This window comes from Phalacrocorax aristotelis, chromosome 8 (genome assembly GCF_949628215.1).
Source record: "Phalacrocorax aristotelis chromosome 8, bGulAri2.1, whole genome shotgun sequence".
Classification (NCBI taxonomy): domain Eukaryota; kingdom Metazoa; phylum Chordata; class Aves; order Suliformes; family Phalacrocoracidae; genus Phalacrocorax; species Phalacrocorax aristotelis.
Window position 1 is genome coordinate 4,091,375 of NC_134283.1, and position 16,902 is coordinate 4,108,276.

Consider the following 16,902-nt stretch of genomic DNA (forward strand, 5'->3'; position numbering starts at 1 on the left):
GCTATATAAATCAGCATTCTTCTGAAGTTTACAGGATCTTTATTTAGCAGGTATTTTAGCAACTAAGATTTTGAAGGATTGTTTTCTATGAGCTTCTCGCAATTCCTCCAGGTGGAAGAACTGCACATGCACTATCTCTCCTACTATCCGCATAGTTCGTAGTATGGAAGAGCCAGTACATTCCTACCCCGGCAAGGCAGGATGCTCTGGGCTACCAGAACAAAGACAGGCTTTCCCTGTAATGGCTTCCAGCTAGCAAGCTTCAGAAGTGCTTGGCAGTACCCTGGCAGAGGAAAGCCTTTCTTCTGTCCTTACCATACCTGAATTTACCTCACAGGCAACTTTTATCCTTCAAATCCATGTTTTTAAAACGTAAAATAATACGTACAGAATTGGATCAGATTATTAAAAAGAAAAGAGAGAGGTAGAGCTCTGGGAAGAAAAAGTGCAGCAGGACCCTGAGTTTTAAGAAATTAAGCAAGTTTGAATACAAGCACATTTTTAAGTAGTTCAAGGAGACAACAACAGGCTTGATGAGGCCAAAGATGAGGAACAAGAGGTAGAAGAAGAGATGACACAGGATCTGAAGTTAGTGGGAGAGACAGCACAGGAAAAAAAAAAAAAGGAATGGAAAGAACTGGTCTGTGCCTGCCAGACCACTCTCCTCCCCAAAAGCTGAATTATCACCCAAAATTCTGGAACAGCATAAACCTTCTACTGTTGCCATAACTCTCTAATTGAGTTACAGCAGTATACATGTCAGTTCCTTTAATAATACTCCCTCTCTTGTGAATTGTTCCGTGTGTTTAAATAGCAGATACCCTTTCCACATATGTAAAGGCGCTAACCTTGCAGATACAGCAAGATTCGGGATAGTACCCTATTATTTAAGAAATTACACTAAAAAATATGCTTCTAAACCCAAGTAATTAAAAGCAAACTGCACAAAAATTGAGACTGCTTGTATCTTCATTTGATTCCCACTAGTTTGCATACGTTTGATGTTCTCTCTGCTTATTCACAGAGAATCAGTACAGACCCTTCCCAGGGGACAATTCCACCCTGGGCAGTAAGGAGACTGCAATGCCAGGTGGTCACAGAAGCTGAAAAATACACTGGAAGAGAACGAAAAGTAGGAAAAGAATGGATAGCCTCTGAATAACTGTAGCTAAATGTTGTGGAAAACTAAAATCTATCCCTAACAGCACCAGGGCTAGACAAGTCACCCACACAGTGCTTTTCACAAGCAATTACTCAGGGCAGGATTTAAGATGGCTAAGATTAGGTGAGGTAAAAATTAGCTACCTGGACTCCATCCTGACAAGGAATACAGATTAGCACCTTCAGAATGCAGTTCAGCCCACCTACCCAGGTCTGATATGCCTCTTCTTGAAGGCCTAACTTCACATCTCAACCCTAAATTTCATTAGTGCTGAATGCTTAGAACTACAGCTGAGTGAGATTTAACCTAGGAAGTTTAGTATTAATATAAATGTGGTGCAAAGTCCTATTAAAACCACACCGGCTGCCAAGAATTAAAAAAGAATGCAAAAGCTAATGATACCCAGAGCCTATACAGGGGTAACCACCCCAGCAAGGCACCACACATTTAACAGTGACAGTAAGAGAAAACACTGGCTGATCATTAAAAACAAGCACCACCTGCTCCATTCACCAAAGCCACACAGTTTTTACTCGCCTTTTTATCTTGCTGGATTCACAATCCCACCTCTTCTCCTGTGCCAGTTCTGGCACACACTGAACTGATCAATGAGATGATTATACTCAAAATGAGATACAGTGATCCAGATATATTTTTTTTGCACTGGGGGAAGAAGGGGTAAGAGAAGGTGAGGAACCAGCATAAAGCAAAAGATGCAAGTGGCTAGGAGCAAAAGAGAATTAGACTTTCCCCTTTGCAAGTTGTGACATGCCAAAAATAGGTTATAATCTTAGTGAGAAACGGCCAAAAATAAACCGGAGAACTTGTGAAAAACACCGTGATTGGTAAATGACTCACGGGGATCACAGAAACAAAACACAACTACCACCACATAATAAAATCTCCTATATTTTAAGCTCTGTAACTGTTTAAGATTCAGAGTAATTCTACAAAGGTTTTTATGCTAGTTTCCCTCTGCAGGAACTCATGCCCCTTACACTACTTCACCACATGACACACATGTATGCTCAATGTCCCCTGGCAGACAGAAACTGAGGACACCAGCTATTGTTTTGATTCTCAGTATATATGCAGCCAGCCATCTCCTTGGCCAGCCTGACATGGGATAAGTGGCAGGTGGAAACCTGAGAGGATCTGGCACTGCCCATGACAGCAACTTTGTACTTTGAAGTGGTATGCAAGTTGAAATGAAAATTGGGACACCACATACATGCCACCTCCTCCTGAGATGGTTTTAGAGCTTAAGTATCTGCAACACAATTTTGTGTAGATGCAAGATAGCTGTTAAAATGAATGCACAGATTAATACGCTTCCGCAACTACAACACAGATAGTAAGCGTATTAAACACCCATATTCTTAAATGGCAGCATTAAAAACTGGGTTGGAATATGACAGTAGGTTTACTGTATGAAAACAATGCTGTCAATTTTAAGACCTTTTGGGGTTTTTTTAGGTAGCTCATTTCAAAAGAATAACACTGATGGTGTTACTTGATGTCTTTATGTCTTTCTTTATACAAGGTCCTCTGTTAGCATTCAGATTTCCTTTGCGCATATCAACAAACAGAACACAAAACAGAGCTCTCGAAACACATTGACAATACTGAAGACACTGAAATGCTCCTGCTTTCGGCGGGGGGGGGGTGGGGGGGGGGGGAAGGGACTAAACCAGAGTGTACTCTGACATGATATTACTACAAAGCCTGCAGTGCTGTGAGATCAGAGTACACAACCGATAGCTCATGTACCCCCAAACAGCTCATGTACACACCTCCATCCAGGCAGGAGTTGGAGTCACCACTTCCTCGGCCAGCACATCCAGCCACCTACAAACGGGAATATCGATATGTGGCAGGGGAGACAAACACAACGCAGCTCTGGCTCTTCAGCTTACTCACTGCAAGGACAGAGGCAGGAGCAGCTGCTGTCTGCAGCGTCCCTGCTCACACCCCTCAGCACCAGCAGCACGTCTGCAGCTCCAGCACCTTCTAGCCTCACCCTCATCCATCTATGGTACAAAGGAGCAAGAGCTTTTTAGGGGACCCCACGTAAATACTAGTAAACTGCCATCTAATCTGCAATGTTGACAAGGTTGAGCAACATCGATGAAACCACACCCTCATATTTCAGCCTGTGTATTGTGAATTTATCATACTTTCCACTTTCAAACACCACCAATTTAGGCAGTTTTTGAAAGAACATGCTTCTCATGTGGCTGTACATTGCCTCCTTTGGTCCCAAATCCAATTTAAAAATCTTGCAAATCACAAAAACATTTGGCAAACACAATCAGTCACTCATACCATTGCTCAAAATGGCTGTTTTGCAAATAAAACAGAAAATACAAACTGAGCTAAGTTTCAAGTTAGTGATGTCTGCCATTATCAAACAGGACAACCTCTGGCTACTCAGTAAACACACTGGATGTGTTGGACATTCATACCTGGAGCTGACCTTCAAAGATAATAGGCAATTATTCACTAATTACGAGCCCCTTTTTTTAAAAAAAAGGCTATCATAAAATAAATAAATCTGAAGCACAAACACTTATACAAAATTTGCTATGCAAACCAAACAGCTATAAAATACCTTAGCTCTTCGCTAAGCCCAAAGATTTTTGGCTAGAAAAAAGCTGTGAAGAAATCAAACTATAAAGTCATACTACCATGAAAATACTGTACATGCACATGACATGTAGCTCAGCACACAGTCTAGCCCCTTGCAACCTCTGACTGCCATACCCTCCATTACTAGCAGCAGCCAAAGCAAAGGAAAAGAAAAACCATGCACAACTGCCCTAACGCATCGTTCCACAGGTGAATACTGATGACAACTTGAGGAATCTCTATTTTAAGGATGCAATTACACCAAAGCAGAAAACCATAATGACCTTTATGTGACAGTCGTTAGTACTAAGTGTAATACATGTCCATTGCCTTTATCCTCCCCAATTAAGGAAACTCTGAGTCGTTGGCAACGTCTGAAACACCACATGCCAGCATCTGGTATTTACAGTCGTTTTGACTCGCAGCAACAAGAGTGACCACCACAATTCAGTGTTCTGTTTGAACAAAGGTGAAGTTCAAAAGACTGAGGACACAAACTTGTTGACATGAGCAAACTCAACAGCTTTATTTCTCCTGCCCGGAAAGCTGACTACTCTTCTTTCACACTTTCATGATTCTGCTGCATTTACATTTTCTGTCACTTCCAATGCCAGGATAATTTTATATATCTCATTCTTGCTTGCTAAGAAAGCATATTAACAGCATAAACCCTTTTTTTGTTATCTTAAGTTCTGTTATGGAGCTTTCACTATTCATGATTTGTGGAAACTTAAACTTCTTGTTTAAGGGGCAACAGCCTATGGTCATGGTCACAGTCTTTAGCTGAGAAAAGAAGTATTGGGAATTGCCTAAATAAGTTGTCTTTGACTTTTTTCCAACTTTATATCAATTAAGTACAGTGCTCCACAGAAATTTTCAAACAGTGGCAGCTTTGGTTTTGTATCCCAAAGGCAGCAGAGGAACAGAAACTGAGGTTTTCCATGCTTTAATGACATTACAGTACCATTTCTTACTTTCTTGGGTAACAGCTAGCTATTATTAGAGACCATATGATTTAAGCGATAGATTGAAGTAGACAGGAACTCCAGAGAACTTGATTCTTCTTGCAATTCAGCTGTAACTTCTGCTGACTATGACTCTCTTTCTCTCTGCTTTATTTCCCTCTCCTTTTATCATACCTACTCATATTTAAAATGACAAGACTATCCCATATTATGTACTGGTATAGCATCATTTTTAACCAAATACCCTCCTAAGTAGCATGGTCCAAAAACATTATTTGAATACGATTCATCTGACTGCCTCTTGCTACCATTAAAGTAAGCAACTGAACTGTTCCCATTTCCCTCTCCATCCATCCTAATGGTTGCGGCAAGGATCAAAGGGATTATCAATATCTTGCCTCTAACTCCCCCTTTTTCCTGTCAGTGTCATCTCTTTACCTCCCACCTTGTAAAGGTTAGCTTTGAAATAATTTCCCTTTTTAAAACTTACACTCAGCCTGTTTAAATGAGAGCCACGTGCAAGAGGAACTCTCCTCCACCAGACAACCAGGAGCGAGAATACCTGTGGTTCGATACCATGTGCAGCATTTCAAGTCTTGATACCTTCACACAATGAAAGCCAGCACATCTAAAGTCACCCTTGTCATCCGATACCTGGTAATCCTACCTGCATTCTAGAAGTTTTCTATGCTAATAACAGGTGATCTTTAACCAACTTAAAACACATATGCATATTTTTGCAATACAGGCTAAAGAACAAACCACATACATGTTCCTGCTGAGAAAGGTATGGGCATATGGCAAAGCTGTTAAGTAGTCATGAAAATAAGAACACTACCGCGACACTGTAAGAATCACTACTGGTAACATGCTGCTACCCCACCTACAAAGGAATCCCACTCCAACAAGACAAAACACATTCATGACCAAAGCCTTCACTTCTTTGCATGAATGATATACAATTCCTGTATTTTAAGTTACACTGGTAAATCCATTGCCAGCTTGCAACATTCATGGGGAAAAACGAGGCAGGAAATCTGTGAATCACTACAGCAGGCTATAAATGCTGTATGAAAAACCATGCCTGCTGCACTGAGGGAATACAGCACAGCTATTTCTGCTAGTATGTTCAGTTTGGTTCAAACAAAACAGAGAGAGAGAGAGAGAGGTCTTTCATACACAGAATTCTTTGAAGAAAACCTCCTTTCTTGTATGTTTTTATAACTATGTTTTCACACAACCTTGAGATACATTATTTTTTTACAGTTTCTTACAGATAGGGCATTTTTCTCTTCCACCTCAAAGCTGAACCCCAATCAGGGTACCTACTTTTTTAACAAAGTAAAAAACTTAAAGCACCCTTAAGTGATTTTCCAGTTTGTGTTAACATTACATTCAGCAGAAGCTGATCCATATCCCTTTCTTTCCTACTATGATTTCAATGCAAATAACACACAATGCTTCTTTTCCATACATGATATGAATTCACGTACAATACTATAAGCAGCACTCCTGCACACTTCTTTCAGTTTGTACAGCACTAAAATTTGCTACTACCATAGGATCTCAAGAAGGCCTTGCTTAATTTTATGTTAAACACATGCTTTTCCATAAGGTTTATGATTTAAATAAGCTTTACACAAACACTTTGTTAGGGCTACTGTGATTTAAGCTACCTCCTGCCTAACTACAGGTAAAGAGAAAAAGATCTTGTAGCATGCACCAAAGGTCAAGAAATCTTACACTGCCAAACAAGGAGGAAAAGTTCTTATGTATTTAAAATATCAAAAACATCTGCAATTAAATTAGGTATTAGAGAGTCAAATACAAAATGAAAAAGACTAATGTACTTCAAAGTTTCACTCTACTAGAGCGTTAATGAATATGTTAACGTAAGCGCTAATCTAACAAAATCCTTTAAAGTATTTTAAAAATAATCAGCACAGCACAATTATTGGAAATACTTAAAACATGTAGTCTTGAACACATATGTTATAATTTCATAAAATAAAAATAGGGTTTAGAATCCCAATTTTAACCAGACTACTCCACTATGGAGAGTTCGTGTGTGTATATGTATATACACACATACACACACACCCCCCTTTTTTCCACCATGAAGCATAACCCTTTGTTCCATAATCCCCAGTTGCATGTTTAATGATCACACATAAAACACTTCCATCAAAAAGAAAAACCGCAGCTCTAGCATGTTTAATTCTTTGGAAATGAACATCTACATTGCTGAAATGGCATTAGAGTGACAAATGACTATAATCCAATGGCCCAGGGCCAGCAACTTCTATTACAACAGATTTGGCTGTTTTGTACAACACAGCATGTTGCATATATATCCCTAAACAGAAATCAGACTGCTTAGTTTACCTATAAACAAAACCCCACTTAACTTTACAGGTATTTTAACACCTACATGAACGGAAAAAGCAGTGTGCCTAAGCAATTGCCTATAAAAACTGGATTTCTTAATAAGTAAAGGCTGGATCCATTCTAAAAAGTCTCCGAATTACTGCTATAGTCTAGAATGCACAGAATAAACAGCAGTGATTCACAAAACCTGTACGGTTTATTCCATTATTTGCATGCTGCCATATAGTTCCAAATTTAAGTTCCATGTCTGTTTTCCCAGGCTTCCTTTCAAGCTAACCAACCCACATTCACCCGCTGCACTCTGCATGGATTCACCGTTCACGTTTTAGAAAGACAAATGATACCTTCTGGCTACCTAAATTCGTAGGTTCAGCTGCAGCCTGAATGTCCCAGACCACAGAAACCTAGACCCACTACTCACTCCACTGGCAAAAGGACCAACCCAGCCCCTTACGGGCAATGGAAGTGGGACTCAAAAAGGAAAAAAAAAAAAGGGGTTGCGGGGGGGCAGAGGAACAAATCCAGTTTCTTCACTCCTTTAAAACCCTGAACAGCAACTGAGCAGGATGGGAGAAGCAGCAGCTACAGCATGATACACTCAAACACCTCTCTCCAGATCCACCCAGGGGCAGCCTTTGCCCAGAGGCGCCTTTCGTTTTGTGTTCAGGGTGCCCGCCACTTTTCAGCGTATTTCAGGAACCTGACAAACCACACTGCGCTCTCTCCGAACACTTCTTTCTGCCTGCAAGGACACTGTACCATTAGACACATTTGCAGGGATGCAAGCAAGCTAGCACAAGAAACACATCCAGCTGCCTAACAACCACTTTTTTTTAAGATTATTTCAGAGACAGATCGATTTCCTAATCAAGATCACCCACAAACATCAGGCAATACACTGCAAAGACAGCACAGAACAAATGCCTACAGAATGCTGCTTCCCCCCCCCCGCCCCTTCCAGAAACAGCACTGGCTTAAGGGAACATCAAACTACACCCTGCCAGGGAGCAACACTCCAAGCCAGCCATAAAAGAGGTAGTTTGCAGTGCAGTATTTCAGGGAGTCGGATTGCATGCCATGTTGCGAGTTCCAGTTATTCTGGTTGCCAGGCCAGACACAGGCTTGGGTGAGGATGAGCAGCTTATGAGCTTGTTCAGCTTTTTCTGAACTCCAACTCTACTGGCTGTTACTTCAGCTGGCTTTTGGGGCAATACAGTACGTTTAAAATGGCACTGAGTTAATCTGACACCGCAGTAATGGTGAAAGAACAAAACAAGCATAAATGATTCATTCTGCTATGGTATCCTTTCTTTTGCTTAACTTGTTTTCACAAGACTTACAAATGATGCATTTGTATTAATTCTTTCTATGAAAAACAATAGGAAAAGTGGCTAAAACAATTGTTTATACAGTTCCTACAGAGTATTAATCTTTCCAAACAGGGAAACAGTTTTTTAGATGTCTTTTTTCTTTTTTTCCAAGATTTTTAGATGACCTTGCTGACAAATGGTTTCAGCTATATCCAGTGCTAAATCAGCTGAACATCTGTAGTGTCACACAAAACCTGTAGTGATACAACAGGTTTACTTCTAGCTCACCTTAATAAAAAAAATATTACATTTTTAATATACTCAGAGCACACCCAGAAAACTGACAGCAACACTTAAATATCTCATTAGATGATTATGAAATAATGACATGGAATACAGCAGTACAAACGATCAGCAATATCTAAACTGTGTCACTATATAGTCATGTGCTTGCTGACTAGCTGGCCATCCAAAATTAACACCCCTTTGAAAATACACGATATGGTCATGTTTCAGGATTCATTTGTTAGAATGTGCAAACTGACTGATGAAATATTTCTGCCCACTATTACATAAATTCATTAATTGGCAGAAATCTGACTTATGCATTTTAGCTATTTAGAAGAGCATGATTTTCTTGAAGGCTTTTTTTTCCCCCCGAGTGACAAAAAAAAGTCTCAATTGCAGTACACTCAAATTACAGTCACACGGAGAAACTAAGCACTTTCGCCTAGGACTCTGCATTATGACATGAACATACTGACTAAATAATGTTATTCAGTCTTGTGTTCAGAACAGGCAATTTTTATCAGAACTCTCTCATTTTTCTACTGATCCACAACACTACCATCCTAAAATAAAAAGGGAACACCTACATGTCAAACTGCATCCCTGAACTTATTTTCAGGTTCTCCATCCAAAAAAGTCCAAAACATTGTTACCTTCAGCAATCTAGCACTGCATTGCTCTAGAATATATATTCACATAAACCCACACAACATTTAAATAAAACGTTTACATTAGGGGGGGGAAAACCAAAACACAAGAATAGGCTGTGTTTAATGACACAAAGCAAGCATTAACTGAAAGTTATCTTGCAGATTTGCTTCTGAATTATATACAAATTCAAGCAGCAATCCTCACGAGACCTAAGTATCTATCTTTACCTAGAGAGGAGGTCTATGTATGAGTTACTACTAAAGGTGAATTCACAGTCTAGGTTTAATTACAGCTATGCAGTGCGTCACCATAAACTAAATCAGCAGCTCAACTCTTTTTTTTGTTTCAAGGTACACCAACTTAATTATGTACAAACACAAGAACGTCCTTAATTCTTCTAAATCAAGAGAAAAGCAGGAATGCAAAACCCAGTCTTATCAGACTGATCGCATGCACTGCTGACTAGTACTGAGGGGAGGGGAAAGTAGCAAGTAAAACAGCTTCTGAGCTGGACACTGAATCCTTTTGATATGTGTGCCATTCATTCTTAGGGCAGTAAAAGAACGTGCAGAACTAAGTGAGTTTCCTCCACTTTGAAAGAAAAGTTGAAGGATACAAAGTTTTAAAACAATTTTAAATTTAAACGAACTCCAGAAACTGCAACTGCCCTCGGAACACCCACGTTAGCAAAATCACGTCCGTCCCTCTTTCTCTCAAATAAATCAAGCTGGTCAAGAAACGCCATGACAGTTTTCACCGATTACAAACTTTTCCATATGGAAAAATCATTGTCAGTGCCACTGGTGCACAACTTTACTACATGTGTACCTTAACTGCCCTTCAGGAAAAAAAAAATACAGATTTCAGAATAAAGCATCACCTTGTTTAAACCACTTAAATTTTATGAAAGGTATTTTCCACCACAAAAAAGACATAGCTCTTGACAAAATTATCTTTAACACGATCAAAGTTTTCTAGATTTTATTATTTGATACAAACAACGCTGTACGAAGTCTTGCAAAAAAACACTTCAGTGCACCACACACCCTACCTGACGTTTTTTGCTTTAAACCATTTCGGGAAAAAAAAAAAAAACTTACAGAAAAGAAATAGTAAAGTTAACTCATTCAATCATTTGCTCTAAGCACACACTAGGAATTGCGCTTTTAACTTCCAGCGAAAAACTACCACGATTGCACGGCTTTTTTTTTTTTTTTTCTTTCGTTTTATGAGGGATTTTTTGTTGGTTTGGTTTGGTTTTTTCTTCTCCGTGCACAAATCTTCCGGCTGGTTTAGTTAGTGAGAGACAGGGAAACTGTACGCGCATCCCCATGCATAGCAATCTTGCAACAGTCAGCCCTTTACACCCCAATGCATTCAGGTTTATTGAGTGTTTAGGCGGGGGGAGGGAGGGGATTAGTTTACAAATCTCCTTATTCCCTTCTCGTTATAGAATCACTTCTGCCTCTCCCCGTCAACCAAAAAAAAAAAAAGGCAAGCTAACCTATCGACTCTCTTCCAACCATCCTCTCCTCGCAAAAACTCAGATGAGGGTACCGCACCGACTTCGCCCCGCAAAGGACGCCTGCAGGCCGCCTCCTCCCCTCCGCTCCTTCCCCCTGGCCCAGGCGCGGTGCCACCGGCGCGGCGAAGGGGCGAACCCCGGCGGGCTGGGCTCCTCCGCGGGGCAGGGCCGCCTCCGGGAGCGCGGGAGGCCGCCGTCCCGGCCAGCGGCACGGCCCCTCCACCACCCCGAGGAGATTCAATGAAGCTGCAGAATCACCCTGGGCCTAGTCCCGGCCACCACGCTCCCCCCCTCGGCGAGCCGCGCTACAGGGCCCGGCCGCCCCTCCGAGCCCGTCAGAGGCCCCCGCAGCAGCCCCAGGCCGGCAGCACGACGGGCGGCCAGTACCTGGGCGCTGTTCACAGCCATGGCGCTCCGCGTCCGTGGGGAGCTCGGCGTCTCCCGGGCGCCTCACGCCGCTGCCCCCGCCGCCGCCATCTTCTCTCTCACACGCACCAGCCGGGCGGGCAGGCGGCACGCAGTGCGCCTGCGCACAGAGCCGCCGGGGAGGGGCGGGGCGGGGCGGGAGCGCTAATGCGCCTGCGCGCGGGGCTGGCGGCGGCGGCCTGTGGTGGCGGCGCAGGCGCAGTGGCGGCGGCGCCGGGGGCGGGGTGGCCCTGAGGAAGGGGCCCGGCGGCGGGGGGCGGCGGCATGTTTCCCCGAGGGGGAGCGGGGCGGAGAGGGGGGTGAGGCCGCCAAACACCCTCGCCTTTAGACCCCGGGCGTCGTCTGGGGTGGGGGCGCTGCCGTGAGACGGGCCCAGGCTGAGGCGCCTCCCGAGCCAGTGGCGGGAGTTTGGTCCCGCACTGCTGGCGCTGCGGCCGTTAGCCCTGGCTTAGTAACCTAGGCAAGCTTATGCGGCCTTGTGCTACCCCCGTGCAGGCGGGACGCAGCTGAAAAAATGCGAGCAGCCAGGCTGCCCCCAAGGAGTTAATGGTTTCACCTCAAAATTCAGTGAAAGGCCGCATGCCAAGGGTTACTCCGGCAGGTGAGAGGAAGGCTGCGTGCCTGCGTGTGGGAGGGCGAGGTTGTCCCACATCTGTCCCGAATAAGCAGAGTGGGCATGGGTTCAGCATTTTTATCAGGGAAAAAAAATTTAGTAAGCCAATCTCATGATTTTGAGAGGACTGAGTCATAGCTGAATACTGAAACCCCCAGGCAAGAATCCATTACATTAATTGCTAATTTACTCCATATTTTTTTCCTTAAACACACTACCAAATCCTGCAAAAGTCTGCTTCAGTTGGGAAGCGCTAGAGGAAGCTTAGCGTTACTGTGGGAGTTGAAGAAAAGGAAATAAAATACTTTGTGTCTTTGGCTGTTCAGAGAGGAGGTTTGCTGAAAAGTGGAAAGAAGAATCATCCACCTCTCTAGGATAAGGACGTTTCCCTCCTTTTTAAGGACGTTTTATGAAGTGCAACAGTTAACATGTGCTCATGACAGTAATGGGAAGGAATGACAGTAGATGATTCTCTATATCAGCTTTTAGTTGACACACCCTGCTGCCGCTCCCTTTCTTCTGTTTCTAGCTCTTCTGTCCTAAGGCGCAGAACTAGCAGCGAAAATGGCTGTTGAATATTAAAGGAGAGAAACAAAAAAGGGACACAAATGTATAGACTTTTTGCATACAGCATTTGAAACATCTGAAACCCCCTCTTCCCTCGGGAATCTAATTTACAAGGTAAATAATGGAGTGAAAACCCTTACATAGCTCATCTGGTTGAAGGCAAAATTCCCTTCTGCCCACAATACTGCCTAAGTAAACTGACTGTTTTTGCTGGAAAAGCTGCCCCTTCAAATGGCTGAAAATACAAATGAGCACAGTGCCTCCCGCCTGAAAACCGGTTAATTCAAAGTTAACCGAAGCTGTAGCTGATGGTGAAAACTGACGTGGGCAGAGAGGATGCCACTGCCTCGTAGCTCAGCAACATTTACACCTTCAGTTTTATCCTGTCTAAATACAGTTTCATTGTAATGTCTGTTAACATTCTACCGCAATATTTTGCAATAATGTAAGTTTTGTAAGTTTTAGTGCAAAGCATGCTTTGTAGAAACTTACCTGCTGCAAAGTTTCCACCTCGGTTCTGTTTTATCATTCATTTTTTTTGCCATTTTTAATGGCCTGTTACTTCATTATTGCTTACTGCGTTGCCCAAATCAGTTTTATTTTTTTCAGTCTTTTCTGCCAGTGGCCATGAATTATAGCTCCCAAACAACATGTTGTTTTTTTGATGGTAAAAAGGTGGTGCTGTATTTTTCTTTCAGTGTTCTTAAGACTCACAGAGTAAAGTAACATAAGCAAAGTTCCTAACAACATGGTACTGACTTAATTTTTTTGTGAATTGATCAACAACAAATGAAGTCCATGGCTATGAAAATAAATGATTGTCTGGCATTAGCTAGTGAGCTGAATAAACTACTCCCAAGTTAGCTGCCTCCCAGTAACTACTGTAATTGCTCTTACCCTACTGTAAATGCAAAGTGCTTGGGAATGGCTCACCCTTCCATACTGTGCTCCTCATGATTTCACTAGATCATAAGAGCTGCACTCATGACAGTGCCCAGGAGGTGAAGGATTTACACATCTGACTTTCCCGAAGCAGCCAGCAGGACTCTCGCATCCATTCGTTCAGGGGCAGAAGGGAATATCTTCCTGCAGTGTTGCAAGGCCTGGTTGATCACTGCGGGAGGTTTACTGCTGTCCCTGTGAAGCTTCCTCCAAGTGCTAAGAGCTTTAGGAGCTCTGAAGACTTTTTTCTAGGTACAATAAGGGCTTTGTTAATTCTCCAGTCATTCTGGTAATGAGATTCAACTGTGAAGAAAAAAAACAGTCAGCACTAGACTGTGTTTTGGAGGGACCAAGATGTAGAAAGGTAAGGTGGCTGCTGTGTAGAGAAAAACAAGAAACATTATTTTAAGCAGCAGGAGTCAAGGGACCATAGTGGTACCATCCTCGTGCCCATAATGGCACAAAAATAGTGTTGGGGCGGAAGCTCCTTTCACTCCATCTGCACCGTTGCCTACCATGAAGTATTTACAAGCAGCAGCCATCTTCCCTGTGTGGATCGCAGGCAGGAGCTTCTGCTCGTGGCTCCTTGTATTTTAAGTTTTCAGTAGAAAACCAGCCTCCTGTAGGTAAGCGTCCACAGAGGTGCCATCAGCATCGTCTATCAAATCAGCTGCGCCGGTGCTGCTCCAGCCTCAGGTCCACAGAGACGCCGTGAACGTCGTCAGAGGTAAGTCGAGCTGTTTTCACAGTGGTCCTGGGGGCACAAAAGCTGTTACGTGATGAACCTATGAAGAAGGAACAGGAATCATTCCTGAAGGAGGTCCCTTTTGCTGCATGTGGTTATAGTAAAACATAATCGGGTTTTAAAACACCATTGGGTTTTATAACCCTGATTGAGGGCTTCTTCCTTGATAGAAGTTGCTTATGTCCTTCTTGTCGAACCTTGTTTTTGGACAGCTGCTTGTGCTGGGTAGTCACTCTTGAGGTTTCCCCAAGCCCCACACTTCGGAGTACCCTGCGTACTGAAACAGGCTTGCAGAGAAAGTGTTGGGCTTTCTGTGTTTGCCCGATTTGCACAGGCCAGCAGCAGGCGTCCCGGAGTTTAGGAAGGGAAGCTGAGCCAGCAGCGGCGCAGGAAGGGTTATGTGGGTAGAAGCAAGGAGCAGAGCAGCAAGAGGACAACAGTAGGAGGTGTTTCATTCCAAAAGTACATTAATGCAAACCTGACTTCAAACTCTGTATTCCTAAAGTTGCTGAAAATTTGTGACAAATTCATTTCATTATTTCATTTGTGGATGTTAAGCTTGGACTAGTTCGAGTTAAGCTGAAACAAATTTGAAGCCCGGACAAGCCTTTAGTAGATCGTGTGGGTGCTTGAGTCAGTATGTTCTGTGTTTCAGTTATCTGCACAGACCTTTTGGCTGAATCGGTTATGTCTTATTCATCCTTATATTAAAGACAAGCCTCCTCTCTTCCCATGCAATCATCTATTTTAGGGCTGCACTCTGGAACCCGCAGGTCTCTATCTCACCTTCCTCTCACATTCTGTCACCAAAACTATCATGATAAAAACAAAGGTACATTTTTCCCCAAAGCTATTCTGAGTTCCAGACAGAGCCTATGCGATGCTAAAATAATGCATGTGGTATCAACAAACAGGCTGCTGGGCTGCATGCCGCTCACCTACTTGCAGAGTTACCAGAAGGCAGAAGGAAACTGGAAGTAGCTGGAACTCGTCTGTGCCCTGACTCGCGCAGCAGCGACAGAACAACTCCGCCTGGGTGGGATGCATCTGCCCCGACCTGGTCCATAAAACAACCCAGCGCCATTAAGTTCACGAAGGCATAATTAGCTTCTCGCTCATTTCTACCTTCATGGGAAGAGAACTGAACTATGGCAGAAACTTAAACAAAATAATATCTAAAGTTTGTTGCACTTTTTTTCTGTAGAAACTTCTTACGGGTCAGAGCTTCATTACAACGTATGAGCAAGACAAGAATCACAGTTAGAACACAGACTTTTTTTTCCTGCAAGCTAAAATGCTTCTGAAAAAGCATACTAAAGGTTGAATTATTTATTTAAATTCTCTAGACGTGAGACACTATCACTTAAGAATACCAAATCCTGAACGGCAGTGTTTGGAAGAAAGCGGTCTGATCTCTGACAGAGAAAGGCAGACACTCAGGCACATTTTTCTCAATTTAAGATTTTGACTTGAGAACAAAAATATTTCCAGCTTCTTTGTCGAGCCTTCAAAACAACTGCATCTCGCGCTGCGGTGTAATTTTTCCTCAGGGTATCTCGAGGGATTTATGTTATCTAACATCAGTGTTAGCAGCAGCAGCTCCTCGACGTGCTGATGCCAAGATACAGGCATGGAAGTGTGGGAAGAGAAAACCTGAGGTTATTGGTAGCTGTTTTGTGTCGGGTAAAACAAGCTTTGCTCGGATTTTGGCAATAGGAGCCTTTATAAAAAAATGAGGTAGAGCAGTAGTTATTTTTCCCCAGGGCAGGAAGAAAGAGCTGTGCTTCCTGACAAGAAGTAAAACGTTTTACAAAGCTTACAGCTGAAGGCAGTGGCGTGTACAGGTGCAGGGGCCTGATTCTCTAAGAGCAGAGACCACTAGGATTTGCTTTTTCCCTACCCATCCTAATTACTCGCCGAGAGGGCTGCTTGCAGCACAGAAACCAGAGTAGGAATCCACCCGCCCTTTCATTTCTGCACTTCACTTCCAGCAGACCCATTTCACAAAGCAGTTCAGCACTTAGGAGCTGCACTTACTTTCAAGCATCGTGCGTTATCTACTAATGCTTTCCGAGCGACGATAAGCCACTCTGGGTGTACTATATCCAAAACACAACAGGGCACTCTGCCAGACTCTGCTTTTAGCAATGCTGGCTACCGTGGGCCTCATAGGTGCAAATGGAAAGCATTTGTTCCTTTAATAGTGGGAAAATGCTTACGGCCACAACAGGTACGATACGCCAGTGACCTCTAACACCGTGAAAGATGTCCCATACTCACCTCTAGCCTCTCTTTTTGAAGGACCAATAAATGGATCGTGAAAAATAAGGCTTGCTTTGATGAGTACTGAGGTTATATTTTGCCTATGCAATTAAGTTTAATGTTATGAAGTCATAATTGTATCTCTCTACTCCCCATTAAATACTATCTTTGAAACCACTATATAAACTGAATTGGGCCTTTTCTCACAGCTGCAAAAAATGGGAAAAGTAATTCCTGACACTCTGGTTTGGAATATGATGAAGAAAAGGTGGATTGGCCAAACAAGCTGTATTTCTACTTCATATTGTTACATGTATCTTCTGCATATTAACCTGTTTCCACCATTATCAATGCCACCTGAAAATAATAACAGAATTACTTCTTTCCAATTTATCAAAAAAGGAAAACCTCAATTAAATCAATACCCAAG

The 16,902-nt window shown here is 42.7% G+C and overlaps 1 protein-coding gene across 2 annotated transcripts in view; it reads right to left on the minus strand.

The window, feature by feature from the left end:
- The window catches only part of USP10 (ubiquitin specific peptidase 10), a 56,790-nt gene extending 45,324 nt beyond the window's left edge, over positions 1-11,466 (minus strand). For both annotated transcript variants that reach the window (XM_075101260.1, XM_075101257.1), the window contains exon 1: positions 11,305-11,466. In XM_075101260.1, coding sequence (XP_074957361.1) covers positions 11,305-11,325 — 21 coding nt within the window. In that variant the 5' untranslated portion in view covers positions 11,326-11,466. The remainder of the gene's footprint in view (positions 1-11,304) is intronic.
- Between the last annotated feature and the right edge of the window lie 5,436 nt (positions 11,467-16,902).